The 21167-nt window shown below is 56.5% G+C and overlaps 1 protein-coding gene across 1 annotated transcript; it reads right to left on the reverse strand.

The window, feature by feature from the left end:
- Positions 1-1123: 1123 nt before the first annotated feature.
- LOC111151008 (ladinin 1) lies at positions 1124-18722 on the reverse strand. The gene is made up of 10 exons (XM_022508698.1): positions 18673-18722; positions 8325-8462; positions 5973-6807; positions 5371-5475; positions 4537-4580; positions 3085-3157; positions 2842-2979; positions 2423-2509; positions 2079-2153; positions 1124-1753 (listed from the first exon to the last, which is right to left on the reverse strand). The coding sequence occupies exons 1-10, from the start codon at positions 18708-18710 to the stop codon at positions 1748-1750; spliced, it is 1539 nt and encodes a 512-aa protein (XP_022364406.1). The 5' UTR covers positions 18711-18722; the 3' UTR covers positions 1124-1747.
- Between the last annotated feature and the right edge of the window lie 2445 nt (positions 18723-21167).

Raw genomic sequence — 21167 nt, forward strand, 5'->3', positions numbered from 1 at the left:
GCCAGGTAACTTGCCAAAGTTTAGAACATGCACATCCCAAAATCCCAGGTCCTTGTTTGAACCCTGAGCTCCCAGCAGGTCCTTTGAGTTTCTGGGTAATGCTCATCACACCCCTCCCCCTGCCCCTGGTTTTGTCCTCAAATTCTGGAGGTAGAGCTCTTGCAAGAGCTCCAGCCTTTGGGGGAATTAGTGGGGTACAGGGCGGGGCCTCCAAGTCTCAGTGCAGGCACAGGACCAGCCACAAGAGACCCACCAGCTGCAGACGGGCCAGCCTGGGGCTCCCGGGAGGTCTGTAGGGATGGGGCCCTGAGGATCTTCTGTCCCCTGGACCAAAGGATCCAAGACTGGAGCCCTCACTCACACATAGGCTGGGACAAGGCTGGTAATCCCTGGCTGGCTATGTCGGCGCCCACAAGCTTGGGGAACTAAGGCCTGGTGACACCCTGAAGGGCGGTGTTCTGAGAAACCCTGGGGTTTTCCAGGTATGGCCTGGGGATAGGGGACAAAGAGGAAGAGGGCAGGGTTCTGCACTTCTTCCCTGCTCCCCGGCTGGTTCTGCGTAAAACCCAAGCAATTAGGTAGAATTCTAATCAAGTTCAAGTGGGGAAAAATGTAGATATATAGAGAAGTGTGTGTGTAGTATGGAGTACATATGTGTAGATATCTGTATAGTAGAGACTACATAAGTATCTGTAATATATATACATAGTGTATATATACATATGTGTACACACACATACATACATACATTTTTTTAAATTACAGCATTAAGGGAGTTGACAGGGCACCACACTGACTGAGCTTGGTCTGTCCTAAATTCTCAGAAAGTTCAGCATTTCCCAAGCTCACAGGGGCCACGACATAGGGGGAGGGGAGGACGGGCTGTTGGGAGACCCTGCTGGGGAAGCGTGGCGGCAAGCATGGCACTGTATGTGGCAGTTCTGCCCCCCACCAGCCCCCCACCAAGTCACTATGCTGGATAGGGTGTCAGCCCACCTCAGTGTGAGGACAAGAGGGGGCTGCAGGGAGAATAAGTGACCCCCCACACACACAATCCAGTCACAACAGTCCCCCTCACATCCTGTAGACGAACCCACTGGAAAGTAAATCCTCCAGGTAGGAATCCATTTTTAAGGTCTTATTGGTCACACCTGAGAGTGAAGGAGTTTATCAGCTCTTTCCTGAGAATAGCTTTTCCAGAGAGGGGGTGAAGGGGTGCACAAAATGGCACCGAGTTCCTGGCCAGAGGAGCAGGCCAAGGAAGTGAGAGGCAGACAAAGCGGGGAGACGGGGCACATGGAAGACACAGGGCAGCTCCTGGACAGTCTCAGCAAGCTGGAGGCAGGCCACAGGGACTGAGGTGCTCAGCTCCAGGCCTCAGTGAGGGAGAGACATCATAGGCATGTGGAAGCACCTGCTAGAAGCAGATCGCAGAGTTCCCGGGAGACAGCACCGCCCTGCCCCTGCAAGGGAGCAGGGCCTGGAAGCCACCTCCGGACAGGACATGGAGGCCACAGGGTGCTGACACTGGGTCCCAGGACCCGCTGTGCCTGCCATGGGACGAGAAGGGGGTGGGGCACACCCACCCCCAGAAGCTAGACTGGGAAGGAGTTGGCTTGAGTCTCCCCAACACTTCTGGCCCCAGGTCCAGAGGCAGAGAGGGAGCAGGGGTGCCGCTGGCAGCAGGGCCTGGCCCGAGGGAGGGCCCCCGAGATGCAGACTTGCGGGTGTGTCCTGGCCCGGCTCATCACACCTGTGGGGCAGAAGTCTGTCAGAAAAGGCGAGGAGGCTCCTAGGGCTGGGGGGAAAGGGGGTCTCTGGACAGGAAGGCATCCCCTGGCCCAAGGCCCACACCCACACTGGTCAGAAGTCCCAAACCTGCTTGTTGAAGGGGGCTGGGGCTTTGCAGAGCTGCGGGAAAGAGAAGCCAGCTCAGGGGTTCAACCAGTAATCTTGAGGTTGGGTCAAACCAGCCTGACAGCAGAACTTGGGACATTCTGGGTACCAGGACTATGCAGTTGGAGGGGTGGCAGTGGGGGGCAGGGTCTCCCCAGGGCCAGGCCCTCTCTGCCCCTCACCTCGACATCCAAGGAGGAGTCTCCTTTCTTTCCCCACTGGGTCCTCTTGGTGGCCACCGACTCTTTCCGTGGATCCTGGTTGGGGACATCATGGGGGGAGAGGGTGGAATAAGGCTGACTACAGAGGGTGTTAGGATCCGTGGGCCCCTCCCCTTCCTGAGTGGGAAGACCCCAGACCCACCCCTCCTCTCTCCTGCCTCCTGGTGACAGGCTTAGCCCTCCCCACTCCACATGGTCTCCCTTCTTGGAACGTCTCCATTTCCCTCAGGGCTGCCCCTTCTCTGACCCAGGTAATTCTAACACAAAAGGCCCACAGCCCAAGATCTCAAGGAGGGACAATGTACCTGCGGGTCCTGATCTCCAGACTCCTGGGTCTTGCTGATCCACAGGTTGAGCCTGGATGTCACAACCCCTGAGAGCCTCAAGTTTTCCTGAAAAGAAAGGCCTGCACCTCAGGGCCTGCAGCCGCCAGCAACAGAGCATTTTCCGACGCCCTGGCCCAAGGACACCGTTCTGCCTCGCTCCCATATCCACTCAGTGGGGCCACATATACCCGGGAAGGCCCCCACCCGCCGCCACCACAGGGACTGCTTGTGCGCCACTAAGGAGACGGGCTCCTGAATGACAACTCGAGTCAAGAGCGGGTTCTGCCAAAACACACATGAAACATGGAGCTTTCTAGTATGGCCAGGGTCTGGTTCTGCATCCGGAGGCCTCAAGCCTAATCAACCTAAAGACACCTGGCTGGGCCCGAGCCCCTCACCTTCCGGCTGGAGGCTGGTTCTGCTCGGCTCTGGCCTACCAGCTCCTTCTCAAAGAGGTGGCGCTTGCTGGCTACGCCCACGGGAGCCACAAAGAACTCAGTGCGGGACGAGCCGGGACACTTGACTGATTCCGATCTCTGGAAACAGAGAATACAGAGGCTAACCCTTGAAGGTGAGGCGCCCAGACCCCCACCCAGCAGGCCGGTCAGGTCCCGAGGTCCCTCCGCAAGAGCCCTGCCCACCTGGATCGCTGTGTGGTATCGCTCCAGCTTCTCCCCTAACTTGACTGTGCCAGCCGGGAGCCTCATGCTGGCGCTGCAGGACGGGAGGGCAGGACAGATCAGACCAGTGACACTTCTTTCCTCAGCCTGCCCGGAGTCTGAGCAGTGCCCACCCACCCTCTGGACAAAGGGAAGACGGCCTCCCTCACTGAATGAGACTCCAGTGACTTGGCTGAGGCGGAAATCTACTAGAAAAGTCCAAGGACTTTCCTCACCTCCCTAGAAACAGCCCACTCAGCAGGACGCCCCCAGGATCAGGAGTATCGGCCATTCCTCCCCCGTCCTGTCACATCCACCTCACACACGTCTCCTGGATCTCCCTCCCCACGTCCCCCACCACTGCGACTACCTTCCCCCACTCCCTCCGCCTGCCACCCCAAGCTCTCCCCCTCCTGCCACCAGACCATCCCACCCACCTCAAACAAAGCCCACCCCGTCCTTCTAGCTCCAACCTCTTGGGCCACAGGGCAGGGACCAAACTCCCTGGCACAGCATACATGGCTCTCGTGGTCTGGTCCCTGCCTCCCCTTCTGACACCAGCTTTTCCCCACCCCCGCCCCGCTCTAACCCCTTTCTCCACGGGCATCTCTGCCAAGTGACCAGATACCTCAGGCTTTTCCCCTCTGGGCCTTTACTTGTGCCAGGCCCTCTGTTTCGAGTCCCACTCGGAAGTCAACTGCTCTGGGACGTGTCCTCTGCCTCCCGCAGGCTGGGCTGCTGCAACCACTCCGGGAACACATTCCTGTCCCTATACCACCCTGCTGGGGGCTCCTGCATGTTTACTGGTTCGATGTGAGCTGCCGTGTCTCATTTGTCTGTGGACCCCCTTGCTGCCACCGCCACCCCAGGCCTCGCCCAGGACAGCCGGCCTCCGCAAATGTGTATGGGCAGAAGGACATAGCACAAGTGCGTGTAATTCCTAATACATAAGGACAACTGCCTCCCAGACCCTGTTTCCGTTTCTTTTCTTCCAAACACAGTCCTTAAGCGACTTGCATCAAAATTATGGGGCACAGGGATGCTCAGGGAACATGTGGATTCCCAGCTACCTCCTCCCCCAACATCAGGCCCGCTAAAGCAGGGGCTTCCCCTTCCCTGCACTCTTCATAGTCCCCCTCCTCCGAGGCTCTCCTCCCACTCGCCATCCCAACTTCCTCTACCTTCAGAGCTCCACCCAAGCCTGCCTCCTCCAAGAAGCTCTCCCTGATCCCTTCCCTCCCCGTTCCATCTCCTTGGGCCTCCGTCACTTGTGTCAGTCTAAGCTCCTTGCAGGATCTGGAGCCCTGGCCGCGGACGGCACCTTGCCCTCAGATACCCCGTGGCCCCTGCCTGGGAAGACATGCGGCAGACGCTCAGCACACACAGGCTGAATGTGACCAGATCAGACAAAGCAAGAGCCACCAGGCCCCTGACCTGCGGGTTAAGGTTGTTTCTGAGTTGTCTTTCCTGGGGCTCATCTGAAAGAAAAAGGAAAGGCTCTGATGAGTGAGAATCCCAAGGAGGCCAGGGCCCTCCAGAAGGGATGGGCTCAGCTCTCTAAATACTTCCTCCTCCTCCTCCAACCCCCAACAAAACCTCCATTAAAGGCCTTCCTCTTGTCTGGGAGACACCTGCCCCACCCACCAGACTGGGTCAGAAGCCCTTCCTGTGCCCCACCCCACCACCACCTCAACCATCTGTTTTCCCACCTGCCTCCCCACTGCCCATGAGCCCTGCCAGGAGGGGACCAGCCCTGATCAACACCAGGCCTCCAGCTTCCTCCCCCAGGGCCTGGCACACATTGGGGCACCCGGTGAACCAAAGAACCGAGAGTAAATACCAGAAGGTGAGATCAGAGTCTCCAGTTTGTACAACTTGTAGTACGGGAGCACAGGCAGAGCAGGGAGCTCTAGGAGAGCCTGACTGTTCTCAGCCCCTACCCTACGCCAGCCTCCTGGGTGAGATCAGGAGCTGATGAAGGTGGGCTTGGGGGCCCCTGCCACTGAACCCACCTGGTGCCCTCTTACTGCAGCTCTGGCCTTGCCCACTAGGTGGGGCTGCTCAGTCTCATCCACACCTGCCCTCTGGGTCATGAACCTGCTCTCCTTCAGTTAATCAAGTCATCGGCTCTTGGCCATCCATGAGAATCCAAAACCCCCTCTATCCAAAGGTTCCACTCGGTATCTAACCTAAGGCCTGGATAATAAATGCTGATTTCCCTGGCTTGCCCTCCAGTGAACTGGAAACAAAGGCGCCCTGGGCTCTCACCCGAAAGGAGATGGTCCTGGGGCTGGAGCGTTTGAGGGAGCTGCTGTAGGTGGCCTGGGTGGGTGAGAGTGTGTCCAGCTCTTCCTCATTGCTGGGGATTTTCACCTGGATGGAGTGGGGGGGGTGTTACACAGGAGGTCTGGGTAGCCCAAAGCCCAAGCTGCCATGGGAACCCTGTGTGGCCCAGCCCAGCCCAGGAGCTACAGGAGGAAGCTGCCTCCCGCCCCTCCACCTCTGCTGTGGGGCTGGTGAATACAGTTCTGTGGAGCCAGGCCACCAGACAGAGATTTCCAGCAGAACTTCTGGAAGGACCTGAGGCTTCCCGAAAGGCTGCAGGGGTCCTGAAATCCAGGCCCTTGATGAGGACGGGGTGCAGGGTGGCAGGTGGTCCCTGTCACACAGCTGATGCCCTTTTCAGCTTCCAGCCACCTGCCCTGTATTAGTGTCTACTCTGACAAGGACCAGAAGCAGGCAGGGAGAAAGGAAATGGCCCAAGCCGGCCTCATGGTGAGAGGACAGGAAACAGCAAGGGAGCAAGAGACCACCCGGGGCAGGACGAGAGGGGCACGTGCAGGGCTGGGAGGGGCAGGGGCACTGCCAACCTGCAACGTGATGGGCGGGAGGCGGGAAGTCACAGCCGGAGGGTCCGGCGCCCCCTGCTCCCTCAGCTTGGCCGAGGATGGGGGGGTCTTCTCGGGGAGGGCCTTTCCACTCTGCCCGGTGGTGGAGGTATCCTGGCTTCCCCCAGAGGCCGGCTGCTCCCCTGCCTGAGGCTGCCGTGGGGCGGCCGCCCTCTCTGGGGCCAGCTTTGTCTCGGTGGCCAGGGTCTTCTCTGACACCAGAGACTTCTCGAAGAGCGATGCTTTCTCAGAAACTGTTCTCCTTTCTGAGTCTGATGTCTTCCCAGAGGCTGGCGGCTTCTCCAACACACATGTTTTTTCTAGAATTGACTTCTTCTCTGAGACGGCTCTTTTCTCTGACACAGATGTTTTCTCAGGGCCCACGGCCTTCCCTGAGATGGAGGTTTCCTCTGAGACCAGTCTCTTTCCAAGTACTAATGTCTTCCCTGGAGCGGGGTGCTTCTCTGAGACCGCAGGCTTCTCTGAGGCCTCCTTCTTCCCACCTTTGGACTCTTGGGCTGCCGAGCTCTCTTCCTCCCTGGCCCAGGGGCTGCGCCGCTCCCGGCTCAGTCTCCGCGGAGGCGGCGGCTCCACCTCCTTCTTGGGCATGAGAGGCTGCTGCTTGGCCTGCCCTGGGCCAGAGCCATCCCTTCCCTCCTCTGTCTCCGGCGGGCTGGGGGCCCGCACAGCCTCCACCTCCTGCCGCCTCTGCCTCCGCTCCTGCCGGGTCCTGAGGAGGGCCTGGATGTCCTCATCCTCATCTTTGGAGGCCGAGGTTCGTGGCTTGGGCACCTCTGCTTCCTCCACACTCAGCAGTCTAGGCCAGAAGATGGGAGATGCGGTGGGAGGTTAAGAATCAGAGGATATCAGAGGTGGGAGAGACCCTGGGGTGACCTGACCCAATGGAGAAGCTTCCAGGGCTGCCAGAGAGTGGGCGAGCAAAGAGAGCCCTGGCCTCCCCTACCCCCCAACTATTCCTTAAGTAAGGATGACTTTCACCTGCTTTACATATGGGGTTTCCAGGAAGTCATCTGAACAAAGCACACCATGCTTTCAAAAACAGTTGATAGGGGCATCTGGGTGGCTCAGTGGGTTAAAGCCTCTGCCTTTGGCTCAAGTCATGATCCCAGGGTCCTGGGATTGAGTCCCACATCAGGCTCTCTGCTTAGCAGGGAGCCTGCTTCCTCCTCTCTCTCTCTGCCTGCTTCTCTGCCTACTTGTGATCTCTGTCTGTCAAATAAATAAATAAAATCTTAAAAAAAAAAAAGTTGATAAACCTCTATAAGGTCCAACTATTCTGTATTCAGACTCAATCAACAAACACGGAACAACTTCTTTATAGGTGTAAGGCCCCATGCTGGGTCTTGGAGCTCAAAGGGAATACAAACAGTCTTCGCCCCTTAGGGCTCAGATCAAGACCAGAGACTGGTCAAAGGTCACCCAGATAATGAGCAGCGGAACCGGGGAGTAGAACCTGGAGCTTCCGGCAGGCCATCCTGCACTCCTGGTAGTCACGTGATGGCCATGGCTCAGGCGCAGCCCGGGGCGCGACCCAGTTGTCCCTTCCCTCGGGGACCCAAGGAAACAAAAGCAACATGAGGAGACCGTCCAAAAGGTATCCAGCCCTTGGCCTCCAGCCAATGGAGATCCTTTTTCCTCCCTCACCTTCCTGCCGTCCCTGTGGTCTGGGGCAAAGTCAATTCACTGGGCCTCAGCTTCCCAATGTGCAAGCCAGGCTTGTTGGGCGGAATGAGACTCCTTCCCTGTGAGTGCTCACCACCACCCCGGCACACGGGGAACCTGCTGTCCCCCACAGTCCTACAATCCAGACGGCGAGAGTCGCCCCCATGTCCCTCCCCTCAGGAGCCAATCATGGAGGGTCAGAGGGACAGGGAGGTAGCGTGGGTGGTGGAAAGGGTTAAGCCATAGAGCCTGAGAGAGCCAGAGGAAAAGTTGACCCTGCCACTCCCTGGGTAAGCCATCTCAGCAAGTGGCCTGTGTACCTAACATGTCTTCGTGGCGTTTCTGCAGCTGTAAAGTTGGTTAATGAGGCCTCTGGCTCAGAGACACTGGAAGAATTGATTCTATCCAGCAAAGCATCAGGGACAGTATGAACCCACAGAAGGGGTTCTGCTTCCAAGGAGGCTGGAGCCTGGTACACGGAGCACAGTCTGGGGAGGGAAAGGACCTGACAGCTTATCTTCAGACCCTAGGTCACATTCACCAGGCAGGCCTACTTGCCATACGTGGTCTGTCGGGGGCAGCTACATCCATTCTGGTCCCCTGGGACAGGGAACCGGCGCCTCGCACCACCCCCCTCCCCAACCCGAGCACCTCCGGGCAGCCGGTGTGTCTCCATTCTGGGCGGGCTTGGGAGCCTCGTCGTCCGTGGTGGAGCTCAGGTTCCGGTGTCGCCGCCGGCGCTCGCGCTCCTGCTCCTCCTCATCCTCGAGGGTCCACTGCCTGGCCAGGCTGCAGGGCAGGGAGGGGGGGACAATCAGTGCGGCCCAGGCCAGACCCCTGGACCCCTAGACCCACAGATCCCCAGTTCTGAGCCAGACCCCTGTGGCGCTGGGGGAAGACAGCAAACACCCACTCGGCCTGGGCTGTGTGTGGGGGCTATGGGGCACTGGAACCGGCATGTGCTATAAGAGACATGAGCATCCCCAAGACCTGATACAAAGAACAGACTCTAAAATATCTCGTTTATAATCCTGCATATTGATCACACGTTAAAATGATAATGTTTGGGATATACTGGGGAAACGAGATATGTTATTAAAACCGATCACCTGTTTCTTTTTACTTTCTTAGTAAAGACAAACTGACAATTTTAGATGCGCCTGGGTGGCTCGGTCGGTTAAGTGTCTGCCTTCGGCTCAGGTCACGATCCCACAGTCCTGGGACAGGTGCCCCACATGAGGCTCCCTGCTTAGTGGGGACCCTGCTTCTCTTTCTGCCTCTGACGCTCCCCCCATTTGTGCTTTCCTTCTTTCCTTCTTGCAAATAAATAAAATCTTTTTTTTTTTTAATGAACATTTTTAGGGGTACCTGGGTGGCTCAGTGGGTTGGGCCTCTCTGCCTTCGGCTCAGGTCATGATCCCAGGGTCCTGGGATCGAGCCCCACATCGGACTCCCTGCTTAGCAGGGAGCCTGCTTCCCCCCTCTCTCTCTGCCTGCCTCTCTGCCTACTTGTAATCTCTGTCTGTCAAATAAATAAATAAATAAAATCTTTAAAAAAAAAAAATGGACTATTTTAAATGTGGTTCGCATCTGTGATTCACATTACATGTGTATTAAATTTCAGCTAAAGGTACCAAAAGGATTTGGATCGGACCAGGGTTTTTTTGGTTTTTTTTTAATATTTTATTTATTTATTTGACAGACAGAGATCACAAGTAGGCAGAGAGGCAGGCAGAGAGAGAGAGGAGGAAGCAGGCTCCCTGCGGAGCAGAGAGCCCGATGCAGGGCTCGATCCCAGGACCCTGGGATCATGACCTGAGCTGAAGGCAGAGGCTTTAACCCACTGAGCCACCCAGGCGCCCCATGGACCAGGGTTTCTCATCCCGCGCATCACTAACATCTCAGCCAGGTAACTCCGCATGCGGGAGCTGTGCTGGATTATAGGGGTTGAACAGCACCCTGACCTCTACCCACTCAATGTCTCAGCACGAGCCCCCCCAAGCTGTGACAACCAAAAAATGTCTCCTCATTTTGCCATGTCCCTCGGAGGAGGGAGGTGGGGTGGTAGGCATCAAAACCACTGCTGATGACAACCACTGGGTTAGACCTGACTCTAGAATCCAGAGTGGGAATGCGGGGCCTCCCTCTCTGGGGGTGGCTACGAACATGAGAGGATGGGCATGGTTCTGTCTGAAGGAGATGGATACGCTTGACAAGTTCCTTTTTCTTTTTGGATTCTTAGATAACATCCACCAATGGACAAGCACAGAAAAACCTGAGTTTCCCAGCAGCCCATGGTTTCTCAGCTGTGCAGAGGGGAAGCCCCACAAACAAGACCAGTTAAACCTAGAAAAGATTCCAGTATCGGCCTCCCTTCTCAGGAGCTCTCTGAGTCTCTCTCACGCCCTAGAACCAGCTTTCACTTGTCAGGGAGCAGGGGACTCTGTACACTCTACTTTGGGTTCCTGTCCCCTCCCCACTGCCACTCTGCATTCACAGGACCAGTCAGGCACTCTCACAACCAGTCGCCCACCTGCCCCCTCCTTCCTCACTCGCTACCTATCCACGCAGCCACCTGTCTATCCAAACACCCGTCAACTCAGTCTCCCCTCATTTCCCTGTTTAATCATCTTTTTTTTTTTAATTTTTTTTGAAGATTTACTTATTTGAGAGAGACCGCAAGCAAGCAAGGAGGCGGAAGGACAAAGGGGGAGTGAAAGGGCCAAGCAGACTCTATACTGAGCAGGGAGCCCAACTCGGGGCTCAATCCCAGGACCCTGAGGTCATGACCTGAGCTGAAACCAAGAGTCAGACGTTCAACCGACTGAGCCACCCAGGCGCTCCCCAGCAATCACCTTAAGCTACCTGCCCTGCCATCCTCCCCCCCACCTCACTGCCAGCCCACCCCACCTTCCATCCACCCATCCTTCCATCCCAACCAAAGCCCAAATACATCATTGCTGAGCAATGGCAATGGACCAGCAAGGCAGGAACGGGGGCGGGGCGGGGGGGCTGGTTCACAGAACAAGGCAGAGTCCCTGCCCTAAAGATACCTCTATCTACCAAGAAACAAAAGCATGTCCCCCGGGGCGCCTGGGTGGCTCAGGGGGTTAAGCCGCTGCCTTCGGCTCAGGTCATGATCCCAGGTCCTGGGTTCAAGCCCCGCATCGGGCTTTCTGCTCAGCGGGGAGCCTCCTCCTCTCTCTCTGCCTGCCTCTCTGCCTACTTGTGATTTCTGTCAAATAAATAAATAAAAATCTTTAAAAAAAAAAATAAAAAAAATAAATAAAAAAAAGCATGTCCCCCAATAAGTCCCTCAACCAAAGCACAGACATTACTCTGCAGGAGAGGGAATGATTACTGTGAACCAAAATTATCCAGAAAGTCTCACAGACGAGACTGACCCTGGGTTGGATCCTGGTGGGTGAACAGGATTTTAATGGAGGTGACAGGGGGCTGGGGAGGACCTGGCAGGCCCGGCGGGAGGGAGGGCCCGGCCAAGCCTGAGGACAGAGGTGAGAGGTTTGTTGGGCAGGAGGACGTGCTTCACACAGCACCCCAGGACAAGGTCCGGGCTGGGAATAGCACAACGGGAGAGACAGCAGAGCAAGCCCTCTCCGGAGCTTTCCTGGGACTCTCCCAGGACTACCTGGAGCCCTACAGAAAGGCAGTGTCTGGAAAAGGCCTCTTCCCTCCCAGAGTTGCTGTTTAAGGCCTTCCCTCTGCCACTGTCAGGTGTCAAACCTGCTCTCCCAGCCTGTCCTGTGGCCCAGCCCCAGTCCTCCTGCGCCTCTCCCCCTCCTGCGGGGTATCACCTGCAACCACGCCTCCAGTTACGGAACAGACATGTTTCTGAAAAAAAATAATCATGCAAACCCATGGATTCCACAAACAGAAGTGCATATGAAATGCATCTCTGGATCCTCCAAGGAAAGGTTCTCCAGGCAGCCTCTCATAAGGCAGCCTACTCCACTGCCCTTGTGGACATCCCTGGCTTTCCTCTTCGAATTTTTCCTTCTGTAAATGTAGAGGATACACCACACAATGGCTCCAATCTGTTTTTCTAAGCCCAACATCACGTTTATCCAACCTTCACCGAACAAATATTTTTTTGAGCACCGACTACGTGCCAGACATAGTCCCAGGGATGGGGGCGTAGCAGAAGAGGCCAGCAGGTTCTTCCCCCCACCTCCATCCCCAGGAGCACCGAGTGCAGGGGTCGGGGGTGTGGTCAGTGAGCCAGGAAATGAGTGCATGAACCAAACAATGTCAGGAAGTGACACGAGGACAACAGAACCAGGTAAGGGGTAACGTGAGAGAAGGTGACGGGGAGGGGAGGCCTCTCTGAGAGCTCTGAGGAGCTGGATCTGGTGGCAGGGTGTCCCAGGAGGAGGGCACAGCACGGGTAAAGCACTGGGTGTGACAGCTGGGTGTTCAGGGCAAGGAGGAGCCGGAGCCCCAGTGAGGCTCACAGAGAACTTAGACAGCGAGGAGAGGCCAGAGGAAAGGGCCTCATGGACCAGGGAAAGGATCTGAGTTTTATTCAAGTGTGCCAGAGAGCCACTGGGTAGCTTTACATGGAGGAGTGACATGATAGAATTTGTTACTATTATTATTTAATCTCTCCGGCCACTGATGGAAGAAGAATTGAGGGTGGCAGGGGGAGAGAGGACACGGGGGTCCCTGTTAGGAGGCTCCTGTCATGGCCCAGGTGAGAGCTTTGCTGGCCTGAACTGTGGTGGTGACACAGAGAAGGAAAGAGGGATAGACTGGGGACACATCTTGAAGATAGAGCCAAGGGGACTTGCAGATGGGCTGGATGTGGATGAAGGCAGAGACTAAGAGAAGAAAGAAGGAAAACTCCTAGATTTTTGGCCTGAGCAATTCCTGGTGCTGTTAGTGAAATGGGAAAGATGGTGGGGAGGGAGGCAGTTTGGGGAAATGTTAGCTGCCAGTGGGGGTGGGGGGAGGAAAAGTTCCCTTTCTGGCTGTTCGGGGTGAGAGAGGACATAGGTGCAAAGGAGACCAAGGCCCTGAGCCAGGGAGACCGGAGGAAAGCCAGGGCAGAGTGTGAACCTGGAGGGAGGAACGAGGTCCTGTCCAAGACCACCTGGGCGAGGGGGGTCGGGGAGAGACCAGCACAGAGTAGTGAGCACAGAGGTGCTGGTCCCCAGGAGAGCAGCTCAAGGGCTGGGGCCAGAGCCAGGCTGGACTAGCAAAGGGAGAATGGTGGAAGGAGGAACCGGTGAGGACCAACAGGTCTTTGGAGGAAGAAAAGCAAATGAAACAGGAAAGTAGCTACAGTGCAATGTGGACTCAAGGAATGGTTTTTTAATTGAGGTATAATTTATATACAATAGACACGATGTGTGTCTATTGTATATAAATTACATCAAGTTTTGTTTTCTTTTTAAAGACGGGCAAACGGAGGCGCCTGGGTGGCTCAGTGGGTTAAGCCTCTGCCTTAGGCTCAGGTCATGATCCCAGAGTCCTGGGATCGAGCCCCGCATCAGGCTCTCTGCTCAGTGGGGAGCCTGCTTCCCTTCCTCTCTCTCTGCCTGCCTCTCTGCCTACTTGTGATCTCTATCCATCAAATAAATAAATAAAATCTTAAAAAAATAAAGAAATAAAAAATAAAGACGGGCAGATGAAGGAGAGTGGAGAGGATATGAGACATCTGAAAATGAAGTGTGAAGATGTGGTCCTACAGGGAGAGAGACCACAGGAGAGAGCGTCTCTCATCCCCAGCATCCACTATGGCACCTCGCATGCAAGTGCCAGCGACTGTGGAAGGAACCAGTGTGACTGTCAACTTTCAGACGTGAGGGCTCTCCTCCTCCCGGAATCGCGAAACCTCTGTCTTGACAAGGACAAGCATGAAGGGGGGACAAATCCTGAGCTCCCCCAGAGACAACGTGCCCATCTGTTCCGAGCCAGGCTCTGATGTGTGCCCCCTCCTCAGCTATGCTGGCTCATGAGAGATCATCAGTTCGTGTGGGTGAATGAGGGAGTGAATCAATGACCCATCTTCAAATACACAGAGCTCACAGGGCTCATGTGAAGGCCCATGAGAATTATGTTTAAACTCTGTGGTCAGGGACGCCTGGGTGACTCAGTCGGTTAAGCCTCTGCCTTTGGCTCGGGTCGTGATCCCAGGTTCCCGGGATTGAGTCCAACCTTGGGCTCCTTGCTTCGTGGGGAGTCTGCTTCTCCCTCTGCCTCTGCCACTCCCCCTGCTTGTGCTCTCTCACTCTCTAATAAATAAATAAAATCTCGGGGCACCTGGGTGGCTCAGTGGGTTAAAGCCTCTGCCTTCGGCTCAGGTCATGATCCCAGGGTCCTAGGATCGAGCCCCGCATTGGGCTCTCTGCTTAGCAGGGAGCCTGCTTCCTCCTCTCTCTGCCGGCCTCTCTGCCTACTTGTGATCTCTGTCTGTCAAATAAATAAATAAACTAAATCTTTTTATAAATAAATAAATAAATAAATAAAATCTTTAAATTAATTAATTACTTCTGTGGTCAAAGCTAATGGGGCTCTGACCGGAGCCCTTCTCCATCACACCTGGAAATAAACACCAGTTTCTACTGGTTTCCATCTGAGGCCGTGTTTTCAGCTCTCCTTCTCTGGACTTACTCTTGCCCCTGATGTCCAGTTCAGGGCCAGCTCTTGCCCTCCAGAGTTGAGGGATCCATCCACTGGGGAAAGGGCCCCCACAAAGCCGGAAGCTCCTCTCTCCTGGCCACACCCAGCTGGGCTGGGCTGGAGCCTCCAGGATTCCTCGGTCCTGAGCAACCCGTTCCCACACACACTCCTCTCAGCCCTGGGGGGAAGCAGCTTATTTGTTTATCTCCAGGGCGGCCATATATGGAGAGTGATCTGCCAGAGCCTGGTCTCTTCGGAAATGACTCACCCCCCCCCCACCCCACTCGCTCCCCAGGCCAGCCCTAGCCCTAAGACGTCTTCAGGGCTGGAACTGCAGGAGGTGGGACCCAGGTGTCCCTGCAGGCCCACCAGCTTTATGCCAGGACCCCACAGTTCACTCCTCACAGCTCTTCCAGAATCATGGGGCTGCCTTCAACCCCTAGCAGAACATGAGTCACTCTCCTCCACCACCTTGACCACCACCACACCCGGGGGTGGGGGAAGAAAGGTTACTGCCAATAACTCTTGCTTATAAGATGAGGAAATGGACAGAACTGGGAGCAGGGGGCAAGGGTCAGTCCCCAGGAGGGACCTCAGCAGGTGCAGCTGTTGAAACCCCAATAATAAATATATGATAGGGGCGCCTGGGTGGCTCAGTGGGTTAAAGCCTCTGCCTTCAGCTCAGGTCATGATCCCAGGGTCCTGGGATCGAGCCCCACATCGGGCTCTCTCCTCGGCAGGGAGCCTGCTTCCTTCTCTCTCTCTGCCTGCCTCTCTGCCTACTTGTGATCTCTGTCTATCAAATAAATAAATAAAATCTTAAAAATAAATAAATAAATATATATATGTATGATAAGTAAGGGCATTAGAACGGTGCTTAACATTCAGTAGCGCACAAGTATTTGTTGAATGTGGTAAATAATAATAAGTCAATAAAGAAAGGAATCAAGAAGTGACAGTACTAACACCTAAGTGCTTACTATAATGCTAGGCCCCGTTCTAAGTACTTTATAAATAACATGGACATTAAACCTCACAACGACCCCGTGAGGTAAGGGGGTGTTACCCCCATTTCACTAATGAGGAAATGGAAGGTCACTGGGGTGAACAACTTTCCCAAGATAGCACAACTAATCAAAAGCAAAAAGTGAGATTCCATCCCAGGTCAGCTTCTCAAAAGCCCAGACCCTTAACCACAATACCAGATGCCAGAAAAGAGGTCCAAGGAGGGCTGCCCCTAAGCCAGAGTGAGGCCCCACCTTCGCCACAGCCCATCAGTGTATGTTCAGAGGAAGGCACAGAGGAGCCTGGGAAGGCCTCTGACCGCGTGGGATTCCCCAGTCTGGGGCAAGCCAGAGCTCACGGTGCAGCCTGGGAGAGCAGAGGTTTGGGGAAGCCTGTGGCCAACACACTGACCAGAACCAGGCCCAGAATGGAACCTGGGTCCCACCACCTGGGAGTCCCAGCTGAAGCCATAGCCCTAGGCAGCCACCCCCCCCCACTCCCTCCTTCCTGACAATCCCTTCCTCCACCACCTGGCCTTCATCCGGGGACAACATCCCTCTCTTTGCCTTCATGTTGGGCCACTATCCTCCCCAGTACTGCACTCACGCCGCTGCTATCAGCGGCTGAACAGAGAGAAAAAGAAGTTAGATCTAAGGAAGAACCTCCCTGCGGGAGACCTCAAACCAAGCTCTGAAAAACAGATCAAGGCTCAGCTGCTCTGGTTAAAGTAGGGGAAGGGTGGGAAGGCGGCCCCAGAAACATCAGTGGAACCCTGGGCCTCAAGGAGCAGGACTGGCAACTCTTTGAAGTAAAGAGCAGACGGGAGCTTGACAGGCTGTATGACCTTGGCCCAGTCTTCCACCCCTCTGGAAAACAGGTCTCAGGCTGCCCTTCTGCACAAGGAAGGGTCACCATGCAGAGTCACTAAAGTCCCCTTCAGCCCTAATGGGCTAGGGAGAGGTGTCCGGGGAGGACGGAGAGCCAAGCTGGGAGGTGGGAGGGCGGCTCCAGGCCCAGGCCGGGAAATGATTAACCACTAGCAACTCAGTCCCAGGCACCCTCAGACCCACCCCTCACCCCCTGCAGACAGGCCCAGCCCAGCCTCACCCGTCACCGGGCCAGCCCAGCGAGGAAAGGACAAGGCCACTGAGCAAGGCACCCTGCCAGCCAGCTCACCACCGCCCTCGTCCCAGGGCTGGAGCCTCTGTATGTCTACGATACTACACCAAGGATGGGTGGCAGGCTGGCCCTCCGCTCCCACCTGGACCCTGCCTGGAGCCACACCAGTCACACCCTCAACACAGTCCTCCCCAGCCTGGGAGACTCGGCTGACAGTGACTCACAGCCCTTTCCCTCCTGCCCGCCGAGGCTTGTTGTTCAGCCGGGGAGCAGAGCGGGAGCGGCCCCCTGCTCCAGGTGCCTCCTCAGAAGGACTGTTGGGAGCAGCTGTGTCTGCCCACAGGGCTCTGCTAGGGCTGAGGCCGGCAGGGAGGGCAGGCCAGGGGCTCCAGTGGCAGGACTGGTTCCCCAGGGTGTGCCTGGCACTTACCCTGGACATCCCGTGGGAACGCAGCCCCACCCCAGCAGCCCCATGTCCATCTGAGCAGTGGACAAGCTAAGACCAGACCCTGCTCCCATTTTTAAAGCTCCCGTGCTCCAGCCGCCCACCCACCACACACACCCTATACGGATCCAGGCACGCTCTCAGACACAAAACCACACACATCCCACCAGCCAGTGAGCTCCTGCCGAAGGAGTGTGTGGTTTGCATTTTTCACCCAATACACTATACCGAGGTCTTCAATAAACATTCACACCAAACATACTCAGACTTCTACAGCCCAAATTCAGCAACATAAGCATCTACCCACACAGACGTCTCCACATCACATGGGCCAGAAACATGCTAGCCCACACGTACACCTGCACGCACCCATGCAAGCACACGTCCGCAGGCACAGATATGCCCACAGCTAGGAGCAAAGACGCTCCCACATCAACCCCCATGCACACTGACCCACGTGCAGAGTCCAAGGTCTGGACCCCCAAACCCCACCCTCAGCACAGACCTTCCCTGGGGTGTGTCCAACCTCTGGGGCAGCCTAGGTTCCTTCTCCCAGGGCACTGAGTTCCTTCCATTCTCGGGGCTTACCTTATCCCCTCTCTAGAGCCCTTGCCCCCCCCCCCCGACATGGGGGGTTACTAGGCAACTGTGCTTCAGAGCAATGGGAGGTCCTGAGGGTCTGAGGAGGTGGACCCCCCAGCCCTGGGAAGGATGAGCCTGAGACACTAGAGAAGCTCTAGAGCCCTTCTGGAGGGAGGGGAAGGAGATCCTAGAACACTGGAGAATGCCTGAAAGCCACATTCATGGGGAAGGCCTGGGGAGGGTGCTGGTCTGTCCCTGCAGAGAGAATCCAGCTCGGAGCTACTACGCAGGCCTCAGTTTCTTCAAGGGCAAGATGGGTGCGGATGGCAGGGACCCTGGGGGATGGGACGAAGACGCTGGTGTGAACACTTCCAAGGGGAGGTGCAGGGTATCTACAAGAGGAGTCACCAGGGGTCACCGGCCACAGTGAGAGGTGCTGCCTCCAGGACAACCCCCAACACCCCAGTCTTATCCAACCCTGACAGGATGTCCAGCGGACAGGGATAAGATACCCAGTGTCCTGACCCTCTGACAGACCAGCCAACAAAAACCAAAAAAAGACTGAAGCACAGAGGGGGACAGCAACTATCTTGAGGTCACCGAGTCCAGACACCACCCCAAAATGCCACACTCAGAATCTGAGCCTCCTGAGTGGGAAAAGGATCTGCTGCCCAGTGGTCTCTATTCACTGATCCCCGTTCTTCTGACCCTCCAAAGAGAGTGCTGTCCCCACCCCTCGGCCCCAAGAGGGGCTGAGGGACACCTCCCCAGAGGCCGGCTCTCCTAGTCCCTACCAGAGAAAGTGGTAGCAGGGAGAGGCTTGGCGGTAACTCTTGAACACCTCCCCAGTCCCCTCAAATGTCCCCGCCACCCTACGGGGGGGTCATGTGGGGGGGCTCTCCAGGCCGGGGACCAGCCTCCCCCAAACACCCCGTGTGTGGCCTCAGTTCCGGAGGGGAGGAAAGGAAACCGTGGGGGAGCGAGAATGCCCCCTCCCGCCCCGGGCCGGGTCACCTAAGAGTTCCCCAGTTTGGCCCCAATGGCTGCCCCGCGCCCCGCACGCACCCCCGCCCGGCGTCCCGGCTTGAGGAGCCGCAGGAGCAGCAGGACCCAGGCTCGGAGCCCGGCTCCGGGAGCGGAAGGGGGCCGACGCCGCGGCCCCAGAGAGGAGCCCGGTGCGGCTGCCGGGCGGGCCCCGGTGCTCACCTGGACAGCGCGGACCAATCCTTCCTGCCGCCAGCCATGCCGCCGCCGAGCCCGCGGCCGCCGTGTGCGCGTGCAGGGCCGGGCGGCCGCCGCCTCACCTGCGCGCCCCTCCCCCGCCGCCCGGCCCAGGTAAGGTCACATGGCCGCTTATCTCAGCCCGCCCGGCCCGCCGCGCGCGCACTCGCCGCCCCGAGCGGCCTCCGGGCTGTGGGCGGCCCGCGCCCAGCCGCATTGATCTCCGCCCGGGCCGGCCCCACTGCGAGCCCGCGAGCGCCGGCTAGCTGTCGGGCAGGCCCCCCGGACGGACCGACGGACTCCCGGGCCCGCGCGGGGTCGATCGGCCGCCGGCGGCGAGGGCGGGGGACTTCCTGCTCAGAACCAGTTGGACCAGCTCAGCGCTGGACCGCCTCCTCTCTCCCGGGGCCGGACGGAGTGCCGGGAGCGGGGCGGCGGGCGGGGACCCGACGATCGTGGTCGGGCCGAGCTCGCTGCGGGTAAAGCGACTTAGCCCGGAGTAACCCAAGAGCGGAAGCCGAGCGGGAGAGTGGGAGCAGGTACCGTCATCTGGGGTCCGGGGCGTCGAGCGCCTCCCGGCCTGCAGCCCCCAGCCCGGCCCGCCGCCCCTAAGAGGCCCCAGGAGAGGAGCCGGGCAGTGCTTTCTCTGTGCCGCAGACAAAACTACAAAACGCGCCCCCGTGCAAAGCCAGCCTCTCCCTAGATGAGAGCCTTAGATGAAGGTCAGCTAACACTCGAGTGCCCATAGTTCTGAAAACACAGCGATGTGGAAGGCACTGTCCTGGCTTTGCTGACGCTGGTCTTTGGGCAGGCGCGGCAGGCTGTGTAACAGGGCAGAGGAAGCTCAGCTTTTCCCCTGGAAGGAATAAGCACGGATAACCGGGACTGAATTCTGAAGGCCTCTCAGGCAACACCAGCACCACCTGGCTCCCCTCACGTGTGCAGCTGGGCTGGTGGGGGCCAGGGGCTTTCTACCCAGGAACCAGTCTCAGATGGGCTGAGAGACGGCCAGTCACTGAGTGCAGAGAATCTTATCTCCCCTGATGGACCAGAACTGTGAGGTCAGCAGCAGCAGTTCCTGCTCTGAGAGGGATGAGATGCAGCCCCAGGCACCGGGAGGAGGAGAAGGAGGGGAGACAGAACTGGGGGCACTCTGGCCTTGCTCCCCAGCCTGGCCTCCCTTTGGCACTGATGCAGGACTGGTGCCCTCCAGCTCCGAGAGCTCACAGGGATGAGCAAGCCCCCTGCTGAGCAGAAGCCTGGAAACACAGACACACAGCCAAGGGATCTCCTTCCCAAAAAGGCCCCTCCTCCAGGGAGCCTTTCTTCTTGGCCTAGGCAGTGAGAAGGGAGGTTTAAGGAATGAGGGCTGGACTGGGAGCCTGAAGACGTGGCTTTGAGTTCGGATTCTGCCATTTAGGCGCCATATGACTTGGGACAGATCACTTTTGTTTCCTCATCTATGTAGTGGAAATAATGATATTTTGCTTCCTTCCAGACTGTGGGAATCAAATGAGTCAATCATTGAGTGTTGATGGCACTGGGGTGAGCAGTGTTAAGGTTGACAAGGGCCTCAGAAAGTTTTTTGTTTCGTTTTGTTTTTTTAAGATTTTATTTATTCATTTGACCGAGAGAGAGAGAGAGAGAGAGAGCACAACACAAGGGAGTAGTAGGCAGAGGGAGAGGGAGCCTGCTGTCTCCCTGGGGACCTAGAGAATGCTCTTTCCAAGGTTTGTCGGTAGAGGCACCTCAACTTAGGAAGAAAAATACTCCTACTAAGTCATGTGATGCCTGGTCCTTCTAGGGACACTTCCTGAAGCCAGGGGACAGTCAAACAGCTCTAAGTCCAAAATCCGGCAGCCTCTCTATGGATATAAAAACCCAAAGACATGGAAGGTTGGTATGAGGATGATTCTAGAAGTAAGGAAAATTAAATTAAGTGCATATTAAAGCCCCCAAAGTTCTTTGAGGGCAGGCATTACAGATTTACTAGGCTTTTTCCATGTGCCAGGTGCTGTCAATGCAGCAGTTTCCTGGAGCTTTGTAGCAAAGTGCCACAAATGAGTGGCTTAAAACAACAAAAATGTATTTTTTTCACAGTTTTGGAGGCTAGAAGTTCAAGTTCAAGCTATGGGCAGAGACACGCTGCCTCCACGGGCTCTAGAGGAGAAGCGAATCGCTCCTTGCTTCTTCCTAGCTTCTGGTGGTTACTGGCAATTCCGAGTTCCCTGGCTTTCAGTTGTCTTATTCCAATCTTCGCCTCTGCCATCACAAGGACTCCTCCCTGTGTGTCCATGTCTGCGTCCAAATTCCCCTCTTCTGAGAAAAACATCAGTCATTACATGTGGCCCACCGAATACAGTCAGATAGACATACCTCATTTTAACCTGATTACATCTGCAAAGACCCTAGTTGCCGGTAAGGTCAGACTCTTGGGTACCAGGGGTTAGGATTAAACGTATCTTTTTGGGAACCAGAAT

The sequence above is a fragment of the Enhydra lutris genome, unplaced genomic scaffold, assembly GCF_002288905.1.
Source record: "Enhydra lutris kenyoni isolate GAN:26980312 unplaced genomic scaffold, ASM228890v2 scaffoldscaffold25, whole genome shotgun sequence".
NCBI classification, from domain to species: Eukaryota; Metazoa; Chordata; class Mammalia; order Carnivora; family Mustelidae; genus Enhydra; species Enhydra lutris.